This window comes from Diorhabda carinulata, chromosome X, assembly GCF_026250575.1.
Source record: "Diorhabda carinulata isolate Delta chromosome X, icDioCari1.1, whole genome shotgun sequence".
NCBI lineage: Eukaryota > Metazoa > Arthropoda > Insecta > Coleoptera > Chrysomelidae > Diorhabda > Diorhabda carinulata.
The window spans coordinates 33115421-33140413 of record NC_079472.1 but is presented as its reverse complement, the minus strand read 5'-3'; the positions used below and the strand labels follow the sequence as shown (position 1 = coordinate 33140413).

At 33.7% G+C, this 24993-nt stretch overlaps 1 protein-coding gene across 1 annotated transcript in view; it reads left to right on the top strand.

Moving 5' to 3' along the window:
• Positions 1–24993, top strand: part of LOC130901467 (protein phosphatase 1 regulatory subunit 14C) — a 64158-nt gene that overhangs the window by 19993 nt on the left and 19172 nt on the right. Inside the window, exon 2 of the mRNA XM_057812889.1 lies at positions 16337–16636. Coding sequence (XP_057668872.1) covers positions 16337–16636 — 300 coding nt within the window. The remainder of the gene's footprint in view (positions 1–16336; positions 16637–24993) is intronic.

The following is a 24993-nucleotide window of genomic DNA, read 5'->3' as shown; positions in this document are numbered from 1 at the left end:
TTGTAAGATGATAGTGACCTTCAACAATCAATTCCAACATTCTTTCGTTTGATTTGTCGTCAGTTGTGTAAACAGGAAAGACATTATGTCATCTTTCGATACCAACTACTACCAATGTATAAATATAAAGATACAACTACAAAAACAAACAAAAACAAAAACCTTATTTTTTTATTGGGGGAAACATCTGTTATTTATAAAGCTAGGGTTGTTCTTTGTAGTCAGTCAATCGCTTGATTCACGAGGTGTAATGAGACTGATATTGTTAAAAGTAAATCCCTCCGTATTTATACGTCGACTCCAACTAAAAGAAAGAAGTCGCAGGGTGATAGATCTGACGAATAAGGTGGCTCAACACACATCGTTGTCACGAGGAGTTAGACATTGTGCATGGAGATTCTGCACTATTTTGGGCCAACTGAATTCAAATGGTACTGGATGACCATCGGATTGAGGTTAGAGAGATAGAAGGAGTTCAAAAGAACGCGTTTGCGTTAGGCGCTGCGTTTGCTGGAAAACGCATTCGATTTAACGTTTCCTATACGTGATTCGAGCAAAGTGATTTGGATTTTTTGGGTCGATTCGTAACTGTAGATGAAACCTGGATTCCCCACTACAATCCTGGAATGAAAAAGCATTCAAGACCGTGGATTTTGAAGGGGGAACCTGCTCCGAAAAGGCAAAAAAAGTTTCATTAGACGGAAAAGTGATAGCGATCATTTTTTGAATAGTAATGATTGCCGCGAGTTGCTTCGCTCATTACATTAACGGATATTGAAACATGAGTTACAGACCGCGAACAGAAACTATACATGACAGATTTGCGCGCCATATCGTAGAGTTGACAGGTTAAAACGTTGAATGTCATTTAGACTTTTCAATCTATACGACGCATCTTCTCAAACTTCGATGATGGCTAGGACTCTTATCACGTTTTACAGTTCGAATTGGTTCACCACCCTCCTGATCAACAAGATCTAGAGTACAGCGACTTTATTCTGTTATCTAACTTCAAAGTTTTCGTGAAATAACGATTAAGTTCGAAACCACTAGCAACACGCCACGCCATGTGATGACACGCTCATTTTATTCTATTATTTTTAAGAGAAAAAATTTCAATAGCTTTGAGTACGTTAGGGAGAGCACTAGTAGTTCGTCAAGTGACACAGAGACATATCTGAGAATTTGAATCGTTCCACGTGGGATGGCTTGGCGTGGCGTGGCGTGTGGTGGACTGAGGTGTGTACGCAGACAATTGAGTTAAATGGAAAATGCACATACTTCTGAGATAATTTTCGTATTGTTACTGTGAGATAAATTCTTTCAACTCATTGTTTACTTTTGTTTTTGATAAGCAGAAACTGCAATCCAAACAATATTGTGAGTTAACAGTGTTAACACATACTTAATGATTCAACAGAATGTTTTATTGTTTGCAGCACGTTTTATTCTTAATAGATTGTAATAATTTGCTCGATATTATTCATATAATTAATGAGAAGCGTTTTATCATGTTGAGACGTACTCAATTTATTTTGTAGCATCTTGTTTTCAAAAATATTCGAAAGCGGTGATGGTACAGAAGAAGAAGAAGCGACAACAATCAACTTTAACTTCAAATTGAGTGACTATACTTCGAATATTAGGGATTTTTTTTTGTATGATTTTTTAATAAAGAAAGTGGACATTGGAAACGAGAAACTCTCTATAAATCTGATCGCTCAAAGTAGGCAAAATCGATGCCAAAAAGACAGTTGCAAACATACATATGAAGCTGATAGAAACGTGTTAAAAAGAATGCAACGTACAACCACCCGAACCTTGCATGAGAAAAATTTCAATCCAAAGGAGATGTTGAGAATGCAAAGCGACAATTTGTTGCATCTAAACCCAAAGAAATCTTTCACCAAGTTCTCAAAACCCGATTTAAAGCGATAGAACACGATGGACTATACTTCGAATATTAGGGCTTTTTTTGTATGATTTTTTAATAAAGAAAGTGGACATTGGAAACGAGAGACCCTCTATAAATCTGATCGGTCAAAGTAGAGCAAAATCGAGGCCAAAAAGTCGATTGCAAACATACAGGTGAAGCATCACTCACATTAGGCAACGTACAACCACGTAACATTTTATGTTGTCATTTGTAGTATTCATAAGTGTCTACGTGGTGATTTGTTTCCGGAAAATTTGTAATGGAATCAAAATACAATAACTTTTATCATTTTTAATATCGCCTTTTTCTATTATAACACATTTCACCCATCTCCTTATTACAATAAGCTTAACACTTTGATAACTGTATCTAATAATTACAAAATTCTGAAGTTGATTGTAAACAATGAATCAACATCCAAATTGTTGGTATACAGAAAAAATATGTTTTAATGAAGTATCAACAGCTGTTCATATATCGATTTTATGTATAATTGTAATAAAATGTTTATTGTTATTTCTCTACTCGTACGGTAAAATCTATAAGAATTTAATGGATACAGATAATAATTTGGAGTTGATCCAAAATGTTTTTGATGCTATTAAACTAAATAAATCGATTAAGATAAGTACGAGATATTAGTTCTACAATTTTCAAACGAAAACTAATGTAACATTGTAATGCATAACTTTGTACGGTTATTTTAAATACTACTACAGAATTATCTAAATACTTCCAAAAATTTGCATAAATGTACCAGAGCTAATACAAGGTTTCGACCTATTATTGGTCTTTTATAACTATAAGCTGTACAGCTGTACAATAGAAAAAAGGTTTGGACTGGGCAAAAGCCTTGAGTATTGAATATTACATAGCCGTAGCATAAGATCTATGAGTATAGCGAATAAAAGTTATATACTTTGTTTTATGTTAATTTCCAGAATCTTAAAAACGATTTTAGTTAGGAGGTCCAAGATTGTTTCATATTATAGCTTAATTTTCGCTCCTTTAGGCCTTTACTAGAAAATAGGAGGAAAATTAAATAGATTTTATTTGATTGAGTCATCAAGAAACATACAAAGGAACAAGTTTAAATAAAACAAACGAACAAGTACAAACGATTGAAGTATAAATAGGCAGTAGACAGTAATCTAATTTGACATGAAACGCGTCTTCTCAAAGTGTCATTGCTTTAAAACAACGCTAGATGTCTTGATTTCCTCCTGCCATACATTTCCACTTGTATCGATGTTTTAAACCACAATGGCTAGTATAGTGTGTGATAAACGTTGTTGGAGCAGAGAATTCCTCCAAAAGTTTTGGAAGACATTCAAAGATCGTTGCATTGGACACAGAGATAGTCGAAAACAGTTGCAGAAGCCTGAACAAATTAGGAAATGCATTCTGGTTGTGAACATTTTCAAACTTAAATTGAGAAACAAAAATTGGCACTAGATGATGATCAATTTGGCCTGAAGCGGGCCTCAATTCTGAGGCTAAAGTGTATTTCTCCAAACTCACAGCAAAACATGCTTCGTTGATGCTGTCTTTAGAGTTTCCGACATTAGACAAAATTTTTGCCACAGTTCTAGATTATAAGGATTATCCTGATTTGAGTCGAAGCACTCTATGGAAACTTTTCAATAAATAGGTTTTCGGTAGAAAAACCATTCTAGAAAGTCCGTTCTAAAAGAAATGTTTGTGGAAACAAACGCTCCACCAATAAAAGCCTTCCAGAAAGTCTATTCAAATAGAAATGTCTGTGGAAACACATACTTCACCATATAAAAGAATTCTAGAAAGACTATTTTAATTGAAATGCCTATTAAAACAAATGCTTCTTCATATAAAAGCATTTCACAAAGTCTATGCTAATACAAATATGAAAACAAACGCTTCTCCATATAAAAGCATTACAAAAAGTCTATTCTAATAAAAATGTCTGTGAAAACAAACGCTTCACCAATTAAAAGTATTCTAGGAAGTCTATTCTAATTGAAATGCCTATTAAAACAAATGCTTCTTCATATAAAAGCATTTCACAAAGTCTATGCTAATACAAATATGGAAACAAACGCTTCTCCATATAAAAGCATTACAAAAAGTCTATTCTAATAAAAATGTCTGTGAAAACAAACGCTTCACCAATTAAAAGTATTCTAGGAGGACTATTCTAATTGAAATGCCTATTTAAACAAATGCTTCTCCATATAAAAGCATTTCACAAAGTCTTCGCTAATATAAATGTGGAAACAAACGCTTCTCCATATAAAAGCATTACAAAAAGTCTATTCTAATAGAAATATCTGTGGAAACAAACGCTTCACCAATTAAAAGTATTCTAGGAAGACTATTTTAATTGAAATGCCTATTAAAACAACTGCTTCTCCATATAAAAGCATTTCACAAAGTCTATGCTAATACAAATGTGGAAACAAACGCTTCTCCATATAAAAGCATAACAAAAAGTCTATTCTAATAGAAATATCTGTGGAAACAAACGCTTCACCAATTAAAAGTATTCTAGGAAGACTATTCTAATTGAAATGCCTATTAAAACAACTGCTTCTTCATATAAAAGCATTTCACAAAGTCTATGCTAATACAAATATGGAAACAAACGCTTCTCCATATAAAAGCATCACAAAAAGTCTATTCTAATAGAAATGTCTGTGTAAACAAACGCTTCACCAAATAAAAGTATTCTAGGAAGACTATTTTAATTGAAATGCCTATTAAAACAACTGCTTCTCCATATAAAAGCATTTCACAAAGTCTATGCTAATACAAATGTGGAAACAAACGCTTCTCCATATAAAATCATCACAAAAAGTCTATTCTAATAGAAATGTCTGTGTATTCAAACGCTTCACCAAATAAAATTATTCCGGGAAGACTTTTCTAATAGAAATGTCTATTAAAACAAATGCTTCTCCGTATAAAAGCATTTCACAAAGTCTTTGCTAATACAAATATGGAAACAAACGCTTCTCCATATAAAAGCATCACAAAAAGTCTATTCTAATAGAAATGTCTGTGTATTCAAACGCTTCACCAAATAAAAGTATTCCGGGAAGACTTTTCTAATAGAAATGCCTATTAAAACAACTGCTTCTTCATATAAAAGCATTTCACAAAGTCTATGCTAATACAAATGTGGAAACAAACGCTTCTCCATATAAAAGCATAACAAAAAGTCTATTCTAATAGACATATCTGTGGAAACAAACGCTTCACCAAATAAAAGTATTCTAGGAAGACTATTCTAATTGAAATGCCCATTAAAACAAATGCTTCTCCGTATAAAAGCATTTCACAAAGTCTTTGCTAATACAAATATGGAAACAAACGCTTCTCCATATAAAAGCATCACAAAAAGTCTATTCTAATAGAAATGTCTGTGTATTCAAACGCTTCACCAAATAAAAGTATTCCGGGACGACTTTTCTAATAGAAATGTCTATTAAAACAAATGCTTCTCCGTATAAAAGCATTTCACAAAGTCCTTGCTAATACAAATATGGAAACAAACGCTTCTCCATATAAAAGCATCACAAAAAGTCTATTCTAATAGAAATGTCTGTGTATTCAAACGCTTCACCAAATAAAAGTATTCCGGGAATACTTTTCTAATAGAAATGTCTATTAAAACAAATGCTTCTCCGTATAAAAGCATTTCACAAAGTCTTTGCTAATACAAATATGGAAACAAACGCTTCTCCATATAAAAGCATCATAAAAAGTCTATTCTAATAGAAATGTCTGTGTATTCAAACGCTTCACCAAATAAAAGTATTCCGGGAAGACTTTTCTAATAGAAATGTCTATTAAAACAAATGCTTCTCCGTATAAAAGCATTTCACAAAGTCCTTGCTAATACAAATATGGAAACAAACGCTTCTCCATATAAAAGCATCACAAAAAGTCTATTCTAATAGAAATGTCTGTGTATTCAAACGCTTCACCTAATAAAAGTATTCCGGGAAGACTTTTCTAATAGAAATGTCTATTAAAACAAATGCTGCTCCGTATAAAAGCATTTCACAAAGTCTTTGCTAATACAAATATGGAAACAAACGCTTCTCCATATAAAAGCATCACAAAAAGTCTATTCTAATAGAAATGTCTGTGTATTCAAACGCTTCACCAAATAAAAGTATTCCGGGAAGACTTTTCTAATAGAAATGTCTATTAAAACAAATGCTGCTCCGTATAAAAGCATTTCACAAAGTCTATGCTAATACAAATATGGAAACAAACGCTTCTCCATATAAAAGCATTACAAAAAGTTTATTCGAATAGAAATGTCTGTGTATTCAAACGCTTCACCAAATAAAAGTATTCCGGGACGACTTTTCTAATAGAAATGTCTATTAAAACAAATGCTTCTCCGTATAAAAGCATTTCACAAAGTCTTTGCTAATACAAATATGGAAACAAACGCTTCTCCATATAAAAGCATCACAAAAAGTCTATTCTAATAGAAATGTCTGTGTATTCAAACGCTTCACCAAATAAAAGCATTACAAAAAGTCTATTCTAATAGAAATATCTGTGGAAACAAACGCTTCACCAAATAAAAGTATTCCGGGACGACTTTTCTAATAGAAATGTCTATTAAAACAAATGCTTCTCCGTATAAAAGCATTTCACAAAGTCATTGCTAATACAAATATGGAAACAAACGCTTCTCCATATAAAAGCATCACAAAAAGTCTATTCTAATAGAAATGTCTGTGTATTCAAACGCTTCACCAAATAAAAGTATTCCGGGACGACTTTTCTAATAGAAATGTCTATTAAAACAAATGCTTCTCCGTATAAAAGCATTTCACAAAGTCCTTGCTAATACAAATATGGAAACAAACGCTTCTCCATATAAAAGCATCACAAAAAGTCTATTCTAATAGAAATGTCTGTGTATTCAAACGCTTCACCAAATAAAAGTATTCCGGGAAGACTTTTCTAATAGAAATGTCTATTAAAACAAATGCTTCTCCGTATAAAAGCATTTCACAAAGTCTATGCTAATACAAATATGGAAACAAACGCTTCTCCATATAAAAGCATCACAAAAAGTCTATTCTAATAGAAATGTCTGTGTATTCAAACGCTTCACCAAATAAAAGCATTACAAAAAGTCTATTCTAATAGAAATATCTGTGGAAACAAACGCTTCACCAAATAAAAGTATTCCGGGACGACTTTTCTAATAGAAATGTCTATTAAAACAAATGCTTCTCCGTATAAAAGCATTTCACAAAGTCTATGCTAATACAAATATGGAAACAAACGCTTCTCCATATAAAAGCATCACAAAAAGTCTATTCTAATAGAAATGTCTGTGTATTCAAACGCTTCACCAAATAAAAGTATTCCGGGAAGACTTTTCTAATAGAAATGTCTATTAAAACATATGCTTCACCATATAAAAGCATTCTAGAAAAAAAATGTTTCACCGTATCACCGACGTTTATGACACCATAGCACCTATAAATAACTTTATCATTGGCACATAAGACACCTTTATTTGCGGATTGTAAATCTTGTTTAATTATAGACTAATAAATAGACCAAATTATTTAAATAGTGACATAATAGTCCTGTCAATAGAGGTACTAGGGCGCAGTTTTTTTATTAGTAATTGTTTGTTTAAGATTATCTTCCCTTTTCAATTGGTGTATCGAGTATATATTAAAAATACCACATGGACTTTATAAATCGCATTTATTAAGAAGAATTACTAAATAAGAAGCGAAGCTATGAAAGATCTGAAAATTACAGGTTATAGTACGATACACAAGATCGAGATGACGCCGACGATATTGGAGAGATCACATCGACAGAATGATGGAAGATCGATGGGCTAAATGAGCAAATGATGAAAAACCAACTTCCCGACTAACCTCTTAAAAGATGGCTCGAAATTTGGACATCAACTTCTCAAGAGGCTGAATAGTAGAAGAAACAAAACTAAATCTTAAGAAAAGAGAAAAACAAAGATATGTGAAATATGTCTTTATAAAATAAAAACAGAAATTATTGGAATTGGAATTCACAAATCGAAATTTTAGTTGTTTATTTACTTTCGAATCTACTCGCTTCGGTGGTGACTATCATGAGGACATGAATGGTAATGTTTTTAAAGAATGCTTCGAAAAAAAAAACTCTTCACAACAATATAATATTAATGGATAATGCAAGTTAGTCCTCAAGACTTGGAAAAAATGCACACAACCAAGTGGTTAAAATAAGTTTTACGGAATTGGCTAGATTCCAAGAATATTTAGCTCCATCCCGGTTTTATGAGGAAAGAACTGTATTCTTCACGTCACCTTCATAAAGGGAAATAAAAAATATGAAATTGATGAAATTGCAGAACATCGTGGAAAGACGTGGTTAGATCTCCACCATATCATTGCGATCTAAACCCAGGCACAGCTAAAGAGAGTTCTTTAAAAATGAGTTGAACTGTTATTTTTGGAGGCTGTAAATAATTGATATGAAGGCTGAAAACTGGAAAAAAAGCAGTTAATTATTCGATTGAAGAAGAAGAAAAAATGTGGACAAGAAGAGAAAATGATCGAGCCACTCATTGTTAACCCATAACTAAAGCTGAAGATGGTCTGATGAAATGACAATAATGTCGTTACAGTTTTTATAAATTGTGTTCTAGGGCTCCAAAATCCGTAAATCTCGATTTAAATAACTTTATTCATATGAAAGGAATCGATTTGATCGACCAATTCATACCCACATATAGGGTTGGAATAATGTCCAAAAAAAAGTAGTGGCCTTTTTTTTGGACCATAAATGCTTGTATGGTTCAAAATGGGTATTGCATAAACGATTAGGTTCTAACATAGACCTTTTGCAATTCCAGGAATGTGCTCTGTACATTCTTCAGGTCATAAACCACACCTAGCTTGGTTTAATAGAGTTGAATCATTTAATTGTGGTAAAGAAATCCAAATATAAATTGTTTTATCATATAAAAACCTGAGAATTTACTTACGTAATAAATAGAATCTTTCATTTTATCTGGAATGTTCTTTTTGCGCAACATCAACCATAAAATATAAATTGTTGACGTTTGGAGAGAATTCAGACTGACGATTAATAATTTTTTGATTTATATATATATAATTTCGATGTCATTATCATAATTTAAATCCGTTATTGCTTGATAGAAATTACTCCTTAAGTGATCAAAATCAACTTTAGTTGCTTGGGCGTAACTTTATTGATAATATCTCATAATTCATTTATTCAGGACCATTTTCAAACAAAATGATCCAAAAATGTTTTAATTAAAATTTTTGGCATTAACAGGTTAATATAAATTGTTTCATCTTCTTATTCTGATTAGGATTTGTAAAAAGTAGTTCTTAAAAATCAAAGTTTAAACCCTCATACCTCTATAACCAGTGTGATACAATGTAGAAAACTGAAATATTTTTAGAAAAAATTGCACTTTTAGGTTAATTAGGTGAAAATATAAGTTATATTTTTATTTAATTATATATTTATTATATTTATACAAAAGTTATTTCATACGAAAATATTTTAACCACCTAATAAAAGAAATTATATTCGAATAAACTTCCGAAAAACGTCAAGGAATTGGAAGATAAAAATGGTAGGGAATGGTCACAATCGAATAAGGACTAAGAAAATATACCTGGGAAAAAAAACCTGAATAAAAACAATAGAAATAAATGTTATTCCACAAAAATTTAGTGTCTTTCCTCATCCTCTTCCATCATTCTTTCCAGGATAAAAAATTTTATATCTACAATGATTGCATCGAATGGATCCACAGTTTTTCGCCGTCTCCAGAGAAATTCACAAAGATGCAGGTCCAAGTTACTTCGGATTACCCCCCTCGATATTCTTCTTCTCATGTGCCTCCAGCTGGATTCAATATTTTGGGTGTAAGCCCCTGTTTCAGGGCCAACAAAGGGCTCTTGATGGTTGACTGTAAAGTGCTGGTAGCCTTCACTTTCTAGCGCCAAATATCCTTTTCACCAGTCAGTATAAATGTTTGTTTATCAGCTCCATCAATGTTTCGGCACTTCTAGAGTTATAAGGACATATTTCCAATCGATAGCCGTCGCCGCCACGCTCGATCATTCCTAATATCCAATAACCCTCGACCGTGCGCCCTTTATTGTATTTTCTTCGTCCGATTTTACATTCGTTTATTTCAACAACGCAACCATCCCCACCAATTTGTCCTCCATCTTCATATGTTCGGTCTAAACTGGCCATACAAACTTCACGGGCATACTTGAAGACGACGCTCACTGATTCTGGCAAAACTGTTGTTTCCAAGATTGAGGCCTCTTTTATCGTCTGTTCAAATGAAAATTCTTGTGAAACACAATAGGTGATGATTATTCTTTGACGGACGTTAGTGTGCAATCGTTCGAACCATGTGACTTCTGCCGCTGAACCATTATGGTCGAACGATCTGCTCTTAATTTTTCCGAAATATCTGGAGTAGCCAAAAACGGTACCATCATCAAACCATTTAGCAAACTGGTTGTGCTTGCTGCACCATTTATTGACTCGCACAAGATTATTATTAATGGCCCAAATTTTTGCTTGAGCTATTTTAAAAAGGTTCCATTTTTTTGGGAGTGTCTGTGTCTGGGATGATATTATTTGTGAATAATATGAGAGCCTAAAAATAAAAAATTAATCATCAATTTATGAAACATTGGATTAGTTAATAACTACTTACTTTTTTGAAAGTATTCCTTTTAATTTTAACTCAAAAAACCAAACCACAAAAAAAGTTTGAAACTTGCAATGTTTTATTTACCACAAATTCAATTTACGAACAAAATGGCGGATATTTCTGCTCCTACTTACCTGTGCACGAAATTACCGCGATTTTCGACCTTGCGAGGTCATGGGAATTTCATAAATATCGACGTCACCTGTAAAATTTCATTGGCGTTTTTCGGAAGTTCAGCCTGATATTCTTATGGATTACGAATTCTTTATCATTTATTACTCTCTCATTCATAAAAATAGACTATAGTCTATAATGAGAGAAACTTGTTCAAAAAACTATAAAAAGAACACCGAAATTTGTCATATTTAATTAATTTTATTATTACTTTTCAATTCTTCAACGATTCAATTATATTTTTCATAATAAACCTCCCAGAACTAAATGTCTAAATTTCAAAAAAAATTGCATAAAAAATCCATGCTTATTGTTTTATTTTTTGTTTGGTGCAAAAAACTCGTCTTCCATTGAACACTGCTATTTTATAACGATGTCTATAACCTACAAGAAGGGGCATGGAGAGGCTGACGATAAACACGATGCGTCTCGACGTTACAGACGGGTCGTTAACTCTTTATGTATAATGTATTAGATACGCGTATCAGCGTCGGTTTAAGGTCGGGTATGCACATTACCAGGAATTCATTAATTCAAAATTGCATTAACGAATATTGTTTTGTCAAAGTGCTATTACAAGATTTGACGACCAATCAATATACTTTCCAAAAAAAAAGCTTAATTTCTGTGATATTAAACTAGAAGACATAAGAGATTTATTGAGAAATGTGAAAAAGGAAGTGATTGTTCATTTAAAAATTAAAAAATATATATATGGTAGCTAAACACCCCAGATGGGGTAACGCCGCTCTTACGAGCTTTCTAGATCTTTTTTTTTTCTTTGTTTCGGGGTAGATCAGTCCCCATTCTCTTCTGTTTATATCTTGTGGCACATATCCTGCCAGGCTCGTCTGTCTTTCGTTTTTTCTTGCCAGTTCCACATCCCAATTCTCTTAAGGTCGTCCTTTACCTCTTGCCACCATGTAGACCTTGGTCTTCCTCTTCTTCTAGCACTTCCAGGGGTCCAATCTAATATTGAGTACGCTACTGTTTCCTCTCCTGCTCTCCATACATGTCCCAGCCATCTTGCTCTTTGTTGTTTAATTTTTCTTACTATGTCCTCTTTAATTTCTTGTGCTATTTCATGGTTCATTCTTCTTCGGTATTCATTTTCTGTTAGTTTTACTGGTCCTAATATTGTTCTTAATATTTTTCTCTCAACAATTCTTAAGTCTTCTTCTGGCTTTTTTGTCATAGTCATAGTTTCTGCAGCATACATCATGACCGGTCTAATAACTGTTTTATATATTCTCATTTTTGTACTTTTTCCTAGTATTTTGTTTTGCAGTAGTTTTTTGTTAGCGTAATATGCCCTGTTAGCTGCTGTTATTTTTTCTTTGACTTCTGCCTCTTTATTTCCGTCACTACTTAAGGTTATTCCTAAGTACTTGAATGTATCTACTTCCTCAAAATCAAAATTTCCAATTTTTATTTTCTGTTTACCTCCTATAATACATTTATCTAGCCTCATTATTTTTGTTTTCTTTTCATTTATTTTGAGACCCATTTTACTTCCTTCTAGTACTATTTCCTTTAGCATTTCTTTCATTGTGTTTCGACTTCTTGTGATAAGTGCTATGTCGTCTGCATATGCTACTATTTGTCCACTTCTAGTTTTTATTGTTCTCTTGTCTATTTTACGCATCACATATTCCAGTGCCAAATTGAACAGCGTCGTTGATAAAGCATCCCCCTGTCTTACACCCTGATTTATTTCAAATTCTTCTGTGTTCCCCACTTGTGTCCTTACTGTGACTGTTGTTTTCTTCATTGTACACTGTATTAGTTTTCTTAGTTTGGGGTGTATTCCCAGTTCTTTTAGTGCCGACATGAGCTTACTTCTTTTTATCGAATCAAACGCTTGTTCAAAATCTATGAAGTGTATTTCCACTTCCATTTTATACTCATGCGCTTTCTCCATTATCTGCTTGACCGTATGGATAGCATCTATTGTAGATTTTCCAGATGAAAACCCGGTTTGGTACTGTCCAATTATGGTTTTGGTTTGTTTTGAAATTCTTTTTTGTATGAGTGTTGACAGTATTTTGTATGCGGTGTTTAGCAGCGTGAGTCCTCTGTAATTCTTACATATCTGTAACGAAAGTACAAAATGTCTTTCAACTTTAAAAACTTACTTTCTTCACTATTCCTCGACACCCCTTTCTGTTCTCTGTTCTTTATCTCCAATCAGTTTTCTCCACTCCACAAATTTGATGTTACCTCTCTTGTCCATTTTTTTGGCTTGTCTCTTTTTCTGATTACATCTTCTTCCATTTGTGCTCTCTTGTCAATTCTGAACACATGCCCCAACCACCTGATGCTTTGGGCTCTTCTTCCCCGTGAATGGTTATTCATTTTCAAGACCCCATTATTTTTCTGACATTCCTTTCTCACACCCCTTTCTCGCCACTTTTCTGGGTTAGTACCCAGAACTCACATCGTTACAGTCGACCTAAGCATCGTTTTGTACGATCCTATCTTTCCTGTTTTGACTATTCCTTGTATTCTAAGAATATTACTCAGGAACAACTATTTCCTATCCGATTTTCTAGATGTTTTGTCTCCACCATCTATATTCATTAAAAGCACTTTTAAATAGTTGAAGAATATTTTAAAAATGATATTCCTCGTTTTCCGTCCTGAAAGGTTTGTTTTCTCCTCAGTGTTTCCTTTGACGTTGCATTTCCATTTATTCAATTTCATCGCTATTTACTCTGAGACCGAATTTTTCGATTACTTTTCCAATCTACTATATAATTTTCCTAATTCGTATTGGGATCTCGCTAGTAAGACTTTATCCGCTACGTATGCTAAAAGTTGATGCTTCCGGTGGTACATTAAATCTTGCGTCTGTATTTGAGTTTTCCTTATGATTACTTCCAAAACATAATTATGATTGGAAAATTATCTCGTAATGATTTCCATCTGCTTTATTATAGCCTTCCCAATTTAAATAATGGTTATGTTAGGCTAGGTTCCAATGGTGACGAAACGTTTCCTTCTCGACCCATATTTTATTATAGGGAAGAGAGGGAAGGTGCATGGTACTATATCTAAAAGATTTATTTTCATCTGTTTTTGAGGTCGAATGGCTTCCCGTGCGTTACTCGGCCAATATCTACTTCTAAATCGCTTATACCACTTGTAAACATTTCCACCATAGACAAATTTGAATAAGTCTTCGGCCTCTGGGACTGCACTTTAAAAGAAAACTTAGTGTTAATGTGGATCCAAGTTTCGAGACTATATACATCGGCTGTAGTATCCTACCGAGGAACCAGATCTGATTCTGTCTGCTTGTATGAACAAATGACGGTATGAGACACACTTTTTGATGATGAAAAGGGAAATTCTCATTTCTCGAAGTCACTTAAAAGGATAACTCCCAGTTCCAAAATATCATAGCCATCGCTTTTTTGGTGTTATTCGAGACTTGGTCCTTGGGACAAAATTTCTCACAACATTCTACTTTTTCTACGATTGGTTTCCCTTATTTTTTCGAACACTTCCGGTAAACAAATGTTGGTATACCATTCAGAATTCACCGTTGTACGGTTGCTCTAATGGAACGATGGAGACATGTTCATTTATTCCGAATAAACAGGAGACTATTTACTTGGAAGAGCTTCATGCGCGAACAACTTTTGTTGGAGTTGGCTCGTCTCAAAAGATCCGTACAGACAAATCTTTGACAACCAAATGTTCATGCAATATTGAATGTATGCCCAATTATGTCTCAATTTCACAGTATGCCACACGGCGATGTTGCAATATCAGTTTGCGACCACGAGTCTTGTCTTGTATAAAGATTTATAAGTAGGTAAATTCAAAGAGAATTGTGTCCATTGATTATTACATATCTTTTGAAATGATTCTTGTAATGATCGTTTCGGAGGAGCTATTTTGTTAGTTATTTTTAATCAAACAGACGTTGAAACACAACACAATGTAGTACAATACGTGGAAAGCTACCTTGTTTGGAATAAATATTTAATTTTTCATTGGCCTCTAGTCGGAATTACAAATACAAAATGTATAAGCTTGTTCGTATTATCTATGCATGACGCTGCTTATAGAAACAAATTACCTTTACCTACACGCATGAAGTTATAAAACCTTTGATGACCTGGTATCGATATCCATTAATATCGTTAGTTCATCACGAAACTTTTTGTCCTTTTTATGGGTCTGTAACTTAATTCCAGCGGTTTGATAAGAGATGGCGTTACTAGTATAATATTCCAATATTCCGAACCTGCGTTGGAAAGCTACTGCTATTGTACGTCTTTTCATTAGATGTCATTCATTTGAAGCGTTAACAACAAAAAATTTTTTCCACTCAAATATGTCGAACTTTGTTCCTGTAAAAGTGTTTTTTTGGGGTTCTTCTTCATTACTTTAATATGAAGAAAAATGCTGCCGAAAGTCATCATATTTTGGTGGAAGTTTATGGAAACATGCTCTAGATGAGCGAACGTGTCAAAAGTAGTTTACACGATTTAAAAGTAATGATTTTGGCTTGGCAGACAAAAAAGTTTGAAGATGAGGATCTGGAAGCATTACTCGATGAAGATTGTAGCCAAACACAAGAAGATCTCCCAGAATCTCTGAATGTCACTTAAGCATCCATTTCAAAACGTTTAAAAGCAGCTGGATATGTTCAAAAGCAAGGAAATTGGGTTCCACATGAACTCAAGCCGAGAGACGTCGAAAGGCGGTTTTGCATGTCTAGAATGCTGCTGGTACGCCACAAAAGGAAGTCATTTTTGCATCGGATTGTTACTGGTGATGAAAAATGGATCCATTACGACAACCTCATGCGCAAGAAATCATAAGTGAGACTTGGCCAACCAGCCAGTTCAACAACAAAGCTGAATATCCATGACGCGAAAGTAATGCACTCTATTTGGTGGAATCAGAAGAGTGTGCTGTATCATGAGATGTTAAATCCGGGTGAAACCATCAATGGAGAACGCTACCGAATACAATTAATCCGTTTGAAGAGAGCAGTAGCCAAAAAACGACTGGAATATGCGACCAGACACGAGGCAAAAATTTTCCATCATGACAACCCAAGTTGCTATTCCGATTAAGAACTATTTGGAAAACATTGGATAGGAACTTTTACCTTACCCGCCTTATAGCCCAGACCTTGCCCCTTCTGACTACTATTTGTTTCGGTCGATGCAGAACGCCCTCACTAGGGACAGAGCAATCTATCAAAAATTAGCTTCATTCTTTGCTGCCAAGCCGGCGCAGTTATTTTAAGATGGTATCCACAAATTGCCAGGAAGATGGGAAAAGGTCATAGCTTCATATGGGCAATACTTTGAATAATACTATTGTACATGTTTTTCTTAAATAAAAGTTCAAATTTTGACAAAAAAACGCACAAATTAAGTTATAGTTACATTAAAAAACTTCACAATTTTCCATTTTCAGTCTAATATCGCATCTCTAACTTCTTGCCATTCTTTTTACAGCCCCAACATCATCCTCCGAATCGTAATAAAATGGAGTGCGGAGTTACGGGAGCGAGTTACACGAACGGCGCCTCCCCCGGCGGGGGAGGCGGTATACTAGCAGACGTGAGGTCGGAGAGGTCACCGGCTAAAACGGGACTGCACGTTAATTTCAAGGACAAAGGGGAAATCAAAGAAAAAAGAGAAAAATTTCTTACTGCCAAATACGGACATCACCAAATGAGTCTAATAAGGAAGAGGTTGGCCGTCGAGATGTGGTTATATGAGGAGTTGAAGAAGTTGTATGCGAGTAAAAATGCTGTAAGTATTTTATAAAATTTAGTATAGATACTGAGTTTTTGTACTTTGAAATTACCATAAAAAAAAAACTCCAAAGAAATGTTTATTGAAGATAGAGAACATTAAGTGGACTCCATCTTGCTACGGGAATTCCCCAAACCTGGTACTTAAATTTTTAAAACAGATTACACATATGATGGAGATAGATCTGGCCTACAAGGAGGCTATAGAATGTCTCTTCCGGACAAGATCAATTTGTATCCATGTTCTATTATAATCTTTAACAACTTTGGTTACAGTCCAATTATGATATGCCGCCCAAATCGTCAGTTTTTTGTTTAGGTTTGCGAATGAAATATTTTTCTTTGAAATTCTTAATAATAATGTTATTAGTAAAACTAAAAAGAATCTAGACAAAATGTTTCTCCTCTCCAAAGCTAAAGAATATAGACTACGCATAAATGAATAATAGATCAAATATATGGAGATGTTAACGGATTTGAATAACTTCAACCAGTTAAAAGTGACGACTAAGCAAAACAGGGATATATTTGAGCCCAGGAGTTCGAATATCTTGAATGACAGTAACAAACGAAGCAATCGACAAAAGACTGACGAAAGGGGAAAAAACGTTTGGAGCCCTAGGAGGACTATTAAAACCATACTACTAAAGGTGCTGTATGGTAGCGAGTGTTGGATTATCAACAAAAAATAAGAAACATATGGGAGAGAAAGGTACTACGAAGGGGTGTAGAATAAAAACGAGTGGAGAAAGAGGAGAAGAACGAACGCAGAGATTAAAGTATTGTATGGTCAAGATGATATGGGATATGTGGTCAGAGCAAAAAATCTGTTGGTATATTCAGATTGGACGAAGATAGTTGTGTGTAAAGATCCTTATTAAGCATGTAGAGAAGATTTGGAAAGAATAAGGACAAAAAGCAGCCTCGAATAAAAATAAGGGAAAGAAAACAGTGAAGCGACTTCAAGCATTGGGGCTATAAGGCCAGTTGAGCCGTTTCGTATATATAGACATTTATATTTTCGTTTTCGTATTAGGACAAAATTAAACTCCAAAGTATACTTACTTTAATATATTTCCGAGCTTTTGAATACTTATTATTCATCGTTTGATGATTAATTAGTCAAGAATTGCGATGTGTCAGATTTCGTTATTTGTTTTGAAAACATTAAAATCGTCAACTTTAAACTTCAATATTCAAATTGACGCTTGATAGAAATATTAAGCCACAATCCCACTACGAAAACTTGATGACGAAAAGAGTCGAATGAAGACTGGACTTGTTTTTTTGTTTAATAATGGATTGAAGTGGCCAGATATTATTTTAGATAAAATAGTTTAAGTAAATAAACACGAAGTGCGGTTAGCTTTAAACAAAATGGCGGTCTGGAGTTGGGAAGTTTTCTGTTTAGACGGATTTCTTAGAGCCTTTGTGAGTTTGCCCGTCAGATGCGTTCAGAAATTATCCGACGATATATATATTCTTAAAAATGTGTCATTTCTATATCGTATTATATAAACAGTTTGATTTCATGCTATTTATCTATTAGATTTAAATAATATAAATTAAAAAGAGCCATGTCAAATAACGGAAACGTACAAGGACGAATTGTATATTCTATCTATTTATTTAATAAGTAGTTTTGAAAAAAATCTTATCATCTTCCGCCAGTCAAGGTTCACTCATTATTTCTTACTGCACCCTTAAAAAAAATTACTTTTTAGTTTTTTAGTGGTAATGTTTTGAAAATTATGAATCAAACTAACGATTGGGAATATTTCAGAAAAAATGTTACAAATGAAACGAAGTAAAAAAACAGAGATACTATAGATATGTATAGAACAATTTTGGAAAACCACAAAATAGAAATAAAGCAGAAGATATAACAGAGAGGTTACGATTAGGTCTTGAAGAAGACTGCACTAAAATAGAAACTCCCAACGAAGTAGAAGAACGGCAAGAAAAAAGACGAGAACTACTAAAATACGGAGAAAATATAATTGAACTAAATCGAATAATAAAGGAGAAGAAGAGTGAAAAAATGCTTTAATATGTTTGAGTGACTAATTGCATTATTAGATAACTGCATTTAGCACTAAGTTAAGGTGGATGCTTTGGACAAAAAATTCAAACAAAGTCACACATTATTCTCTAGTTTTTACATATTACGAGTCGTCGGCTCGTTTTTGTCTTCTAGGCTTGGCTTTTGTCGAAGTTTATTTTTTGTACTGTTTAATGCACAGAGTCTTTCCATTGTTTGTCTCACTTATCCACTGTATTTTTGTGGTGATCATTAAAATTGAGTCCTTGGTCCACTGTCACGCCTCAGTATTTTATTTTCTTCTCCACTGGTACCCTTCTTGCTTGATTGTTATGTTCTGGTCCAGTCGTTGGCTCGTTCTTGTAGAGAACGGCTGGGCTTTTCTAGCTGCTTAACTCTATCTTTCATGCTTTACACAATTCATCGATCTTGTTCGTTGTTAAACTACGAGTGGCATGGAAATAGTACAAGAAAAGAATCTTCTACTTCAACTTATATAAATCGATAATTATACAGGGTCTCCCACGACGAGTTAAAACTGTCTGTATATGGCAAAAGTTCACTGTAACTCTTATTTTATATGAAACATCCTGTATATTAATACATTTTTGAAATCGACGTAAAATTTTAGTATACTTTTGTCTAAAAATTTTTTTCGAAATATGCATACTTTTTGAGTTATTAAGTTTTTTGTAAAAAATTTGACTGTTGCAGACGCTTATAAATTATTTTTTTACGTGGAGACCCTTCAAGATATGAAAATGTTTCCTGTTCGGTTGTTTTCAGCAAGATCAGACGTATTTGACTCTATGTTAAAAAATTTTTCATTTTATACAGGGTGTGTATAAAAAGTGTTCAAAGTTTAACAATAAGTGTCATTTGTCACAAAGCGTACTAAAAGTATACATAAAAAATTAAAATTTGTTAAAAAATACAATAATAATATAAAACCTCAAATATCTCGGAAACGACTAAAAGTTGGTATATGATTAGTAAATACAATTTGAGTTGATTTTTTTTAAAGACCTTGGCAAAATAAAAAAAAATACTAGTTAATACCAGAGAACGGTAAGGTTTAGGTATAGGAAGGTCTACATGAATTTGCCTTAATTTTTACCCCTGAATGCGTTAAATTAGAAAAAACCGGGTGATTCTATTTAAAAAAATAAAGAAATTTGATATTTATGAAGTTAAACTTTGAACACTTTTTATACACACCCTGTATAAAAAGAAAAATTTTTCAACATATATTCAAATACGTCTAACCTTCCTAAAAGCAACTTAACAGAAACCATTTTCATATCTTTAAGGGTATCCTCGTAAAAAAATAATTTATAAACGTCTGCAACAGTCAAATTTTTTACAAAAAAACTTAATAACTCTATAAGTATGCATTTTTCAAAAAAGTTCTTAGACAAAAACATATTAAAATTTTACTTAGATTTCAAAAATGTATTAATATACAGGGTGTTCCATTTAAAATAACAAATTTACAGTCGACTTCTGGTAGAACCGTATCAGAAAACCCAAACGTAGAAATTTTCATGATTTTACTATGTATAAGTATTTTACCACATAGAGATAGTTTTAACTCGTCGTAGGACGTGGGACTGGATATGATCAAATGGTATCTCGTGCATTTTATTTTCTCTTTTTAGAGATGTAGGTCAAGAAAAATGGCATTTCCATGCTTTATATTTAAATTAATCGATAAATTCGATACATTTCCTTACCGGTTTGAATGGCTCCTTATCTACCTTCACATTGTTTCGTTCGATGCTAATTCAACTCCAGTATTATTTAATGGACTCGACGGACGCGATATACCTATTAATTTGATTAGTTTTCCGATCAGAACACGAATAATAATGAACTACGGAGAAATATTGCAGACAAGTTCCTAAAAATATCTTTCTACATTGGGAAATGCAGTAGCTCGATAAACATATGTTTATGTCAGTTTACAATACGTAAAAATCACCGAACATTTAGTAGACTCGACGTTTTGGCATCTTATTTTTTTCAATTTTATGTAATAATTGCAATTGCTAAAAAAATATATAACACAAATTGTATAGTTTGTTTATTCTTACTTGAAGAACTATAAACAGTATCAAAGAGTTCAGACACAACATTATATCCATGTTGTGCACTTATAATACTCATGCGCACGAAAAAAGTAATGACTTACGTACCTGTCGCTCTCCTCGCTAACAATACCTGCGGGAAACCTGATTTCAAAGGCAACTAGCAAGACCATGATAAATCCTCCTCTCCTCCATGAGTTTCTACTTATATCAAAGCTCTGATCGGTGCATTTGACAAGGCCCGGCTAAACCACAAGATCTTTGGCTCGGAGAAAAAAAAGGAGAGGAAAGGAGGAGTCAAGGACCCGGATACTAAAGTTACCTCTATCTCCACCTAAATCTTCCAACACAGAAGACCAGATAAAATCTGTTAAGAGGCCAAGAATCTACGTCCAGCAAACAACAAATTGGTTCCAAAAGTTGTAAAACTGCAGCTGCAGTAGTGCCCGAACTATGTTAAATGTAAGAGACGATCGAATCTCCAGCTGGCCGTGAGTCTAGCGGGACAACCCAGAAAAGGTTCAAGCCAAAGCCCCTGTTCAAAGAACATCGATCTTTGGTTAGTTCAGGTGAAAACTAGGAGTCTATATATAGGTCTATATGAACTATAAAAACGACCGCTTATCGCCATTCCCAAAATTCACGAATTGCACTTCAACTTGGTTGATCAACCACCGTATTCACTAGATCTGTCTCCCAGCGACATTCGTGGAGATCCTGCTGTTAATATTCACTCACATTCATATCAGGTAAGGTGGTCTTTTTCTTATGGAATACCCAAAATTGGGTTTGTTTGCTAGTAATTATTGGAACAACTTCTTTATGAAATGATATGATGATTTAGATGAAAGATTTAGAACACAACAGTTAATTAACTACAAAGGAGATAGAAAATCGCAAAGAATTCGACAGCATCAAAATAAAGACGTTTCCTAATGAAATACGTGAAACAGAGATCGACCAATAGATCCTAATCGTCGAGGGGTTTGAAGGAAATTCATCATGTTTCCTAGAAACCACCTATTTTGAGGAAAAAGACAACAACTAGTATTTGGAAGGGTAAAATGATTATGGAATAATATGTCTTGTTTCTTTGTTGGGTTGGAAACTCTTCAGACAACTCTCCTATAGTACTGGTGTCCATTTTTTTATTGGAGTACTAAGAAAATTACTTGTAATATGTTACAAGTAAGAAAGCGTATCATTAAGAGGACGTGGAGTCTCCGAGATGTTGCTAAATACCCGCAAAAGGTAGATTCCGGTAAACTATGCTGTGAACTTGTAGGATGACGATATAATTTATCTTTAAATGAGCCATTATGTAACATTAACTCAAATAATTCGTTTTAATATAGACGAAACTGGATTTCTAACGAAAATATCTTTCACACTTTTTTTTACAAACTGTGTCACGTACATTTCGAAGTAATGTTCTGAAAATAAATTGAAGCGGGCTCAGTGCCAGGAGATTACCAAATTTACGCAAATGAGATTCAAAGAATTTACTGCCTAATGCAGGATGTTCAATTTTCCATAAATTTTTTTAATATAGAGAGTGTCTCATAAATAATGTCGTTCTTCATTTTGTTTTTTAAATAATCATACCAAAATAAAGCCTTAATATTCGAAGTATGGCCAATTGTATTCTATAGTTTTAAATAAAGTTTTGAGACCTTGGCAAAACAATACAATGGGTTTAAATGCAAAAAATTGTGGCACTGCATTTTCAAATTTTACTCACGCAAAATCTAGGACTCTGTAACTAACTCATCTATAGAAAATGAGAAGGAGAAACCTAAGATGGCACGTCCAGAACCAGGGAAAAAGAAAAGTCTACAAGAAAAAAGGTCCATCTAGAAGTAATACTTGAACAGACATTCTGTGCAGCTTACAATGAAAAAATTAGATTAAGATTCCAATTGTTAGACCTGGTGTTGTACTGAGCTAGAACTACCAGTTCATACATCAAAATCTCCAACCTCGTTGCATAAAAAATGTCTCTCATACCTTCCTGTGTTCAACCAAGCATACAGAATCCGATCAGGTTCCTAGGAAGGCTACTACAGCCGCTGATGCAGTCTTAAAACACGAATCTTGAACGCATTGATATTAAGTATTGTTTGAAATTCAAAAGAAGCTTGCTAAAATCTGTCTATGATGAAAATGTAATAACATGCAGATGACAAAATATTCGGGTTCAGGCGAAAAAACTAAATATATGGAAACGCAATGACAAAGGAAAATCAAGGAGAAAACAGACCTTTCAAGATATAAAACGAGGTTTGATCACGCCATGTGACCTTGTATTTAAAAATACTTAGTACAGGTACACAGTTCTCCGAACAAATTCCCTCAATAAGACGATAATCCGTCCGCACCTGACTGACCGATACCTGGCACAGTAATCTTCTTAATGTTCAAATGGTATACAATTGAAATACCTGACTTAGGAAAAACCCATACGAGGCGTTTGGAATCGAGGAGAGATTCATTCTGTCTCGAGAAAGTGAAGCGATCTAAATCTAGAACATCGAGGTCTCCGTGAAGATACGCCGTTTCGTGTATATTGGATTGTTTTTATATAATAGCAAGTTTGAGTTATCGAACTTTGTTTATTATGCTACCTCTCCACTACCCTCGACAATAAGGCTAACGCCCATAGAAGAATTGATATTTCTCTGACACAACCTCATACCATCCCATCAGATGCCCACTTTATATGTCGGAATTGATAGCTCGATCACCAGGTTTTCTGCTCGAATCGTCCTCTCTTTGCGATGGGTTTTGGTAATGGTCCTTTGTCCAACCATTGAAAATAACACTCAATCTCTACTTGAAGTTTCCTTCAACGATGTGTTGTTAGCTCATTAACTGTGTCTTCTCCTTCAATTTCACATATTTCCTTGCTCTGCTTCAAACTTCTGTTTCCAATAATATAAATGAAAGAAATTATGTCCATAGAATTAGAGACTGGTCTCAAAAAATTTCCGTCATGTTTAAAACGGAAAATCTTATGATACACCCTTTATATTTATCATTTTTTCGAACTAGTTCCTTTATAAACATCCCGACTTGTCTCTTCTTGTTGAACCTGAACAATGAATTAATTATTTTTATTACTAAGAAAACATGTGTTTGGTGTTTACATATAACGAACCGTGGAGAACAGAAAGGTCAATAAACTACACATAAAATAGAATTAGAATATGTTACCATATCGTTCACCTCGCTCGAGTTTATCGACAAGAACTCCGACCTACGCTAAATTTATTTTGACGGGCCCTGGAAAGATAGTTTACGCTCAGATACGCCATATTAACATTCACAATAAACTATGAAAATAATTTGAACGGAAACTATTATCGAAATATTTCCATTTCTATCCAGTTTAAAATCATAATAAAACACGCTATTTCGGCGTTTTCGAGATAGCAGAATCCATTTATTGGTGTCCCAGAAATTAGTACCGATTATTATTGAATTTGTTGATTAACATTGAAATGGATTTATGTAATGAACAAAACGGCAGTTCTTCTTGGTGATAAAAACAGGTCGCGTTTCATAGAAAAACATAAATTAGTTATCAGCCAATAAATATAACCTAACCTAACATAACCATAAAATGGATTCATTCTTCGGACTGCCTAACACCAAGAAATACAACAAATCAAGAAAGTTCCCAAATTTTTTCATAGAATGTGCAGGCTATTCCGTTTGTATTGGTGCTAGAGTCACGACATTCTCTTTTTTTTCAAACGAAGAGTATGTTGAATACATTTATTTTAGAAATAAAATCATATATGATTCTTCTAAGACGTTATAGTTTGTCAAAACCCCATCTCCTAAAAATAGGACTCACAAAATCAAAATCATTAATTAATCAAGTTCAAAAAGTAGAACCGAAAGTTAATCAATCCAATCATTGGTATACTATAAATTCTGGAACCTCGATAAATGGATTCTGCGACTTCGTAAACGCCGAATTAGCGTGTTGTTATTATGATTATAGACTAGGCAATAAAATCATTCCGCTCAGGTGTACAATATTCTATATGGGGCAATAAAAAGTAGTCCAGTTTAGAAACCAAAGCTTTTTCTTTACAAGAAGACCACGCACCTTTCCATTGATCAAGATGACTAAATCGAGATTTATTATTTTGATAATTTAATAATGAAATTAACAATTTGCTTATAGCTATTTGTACTAAACTTTAGAAAGATTATGTC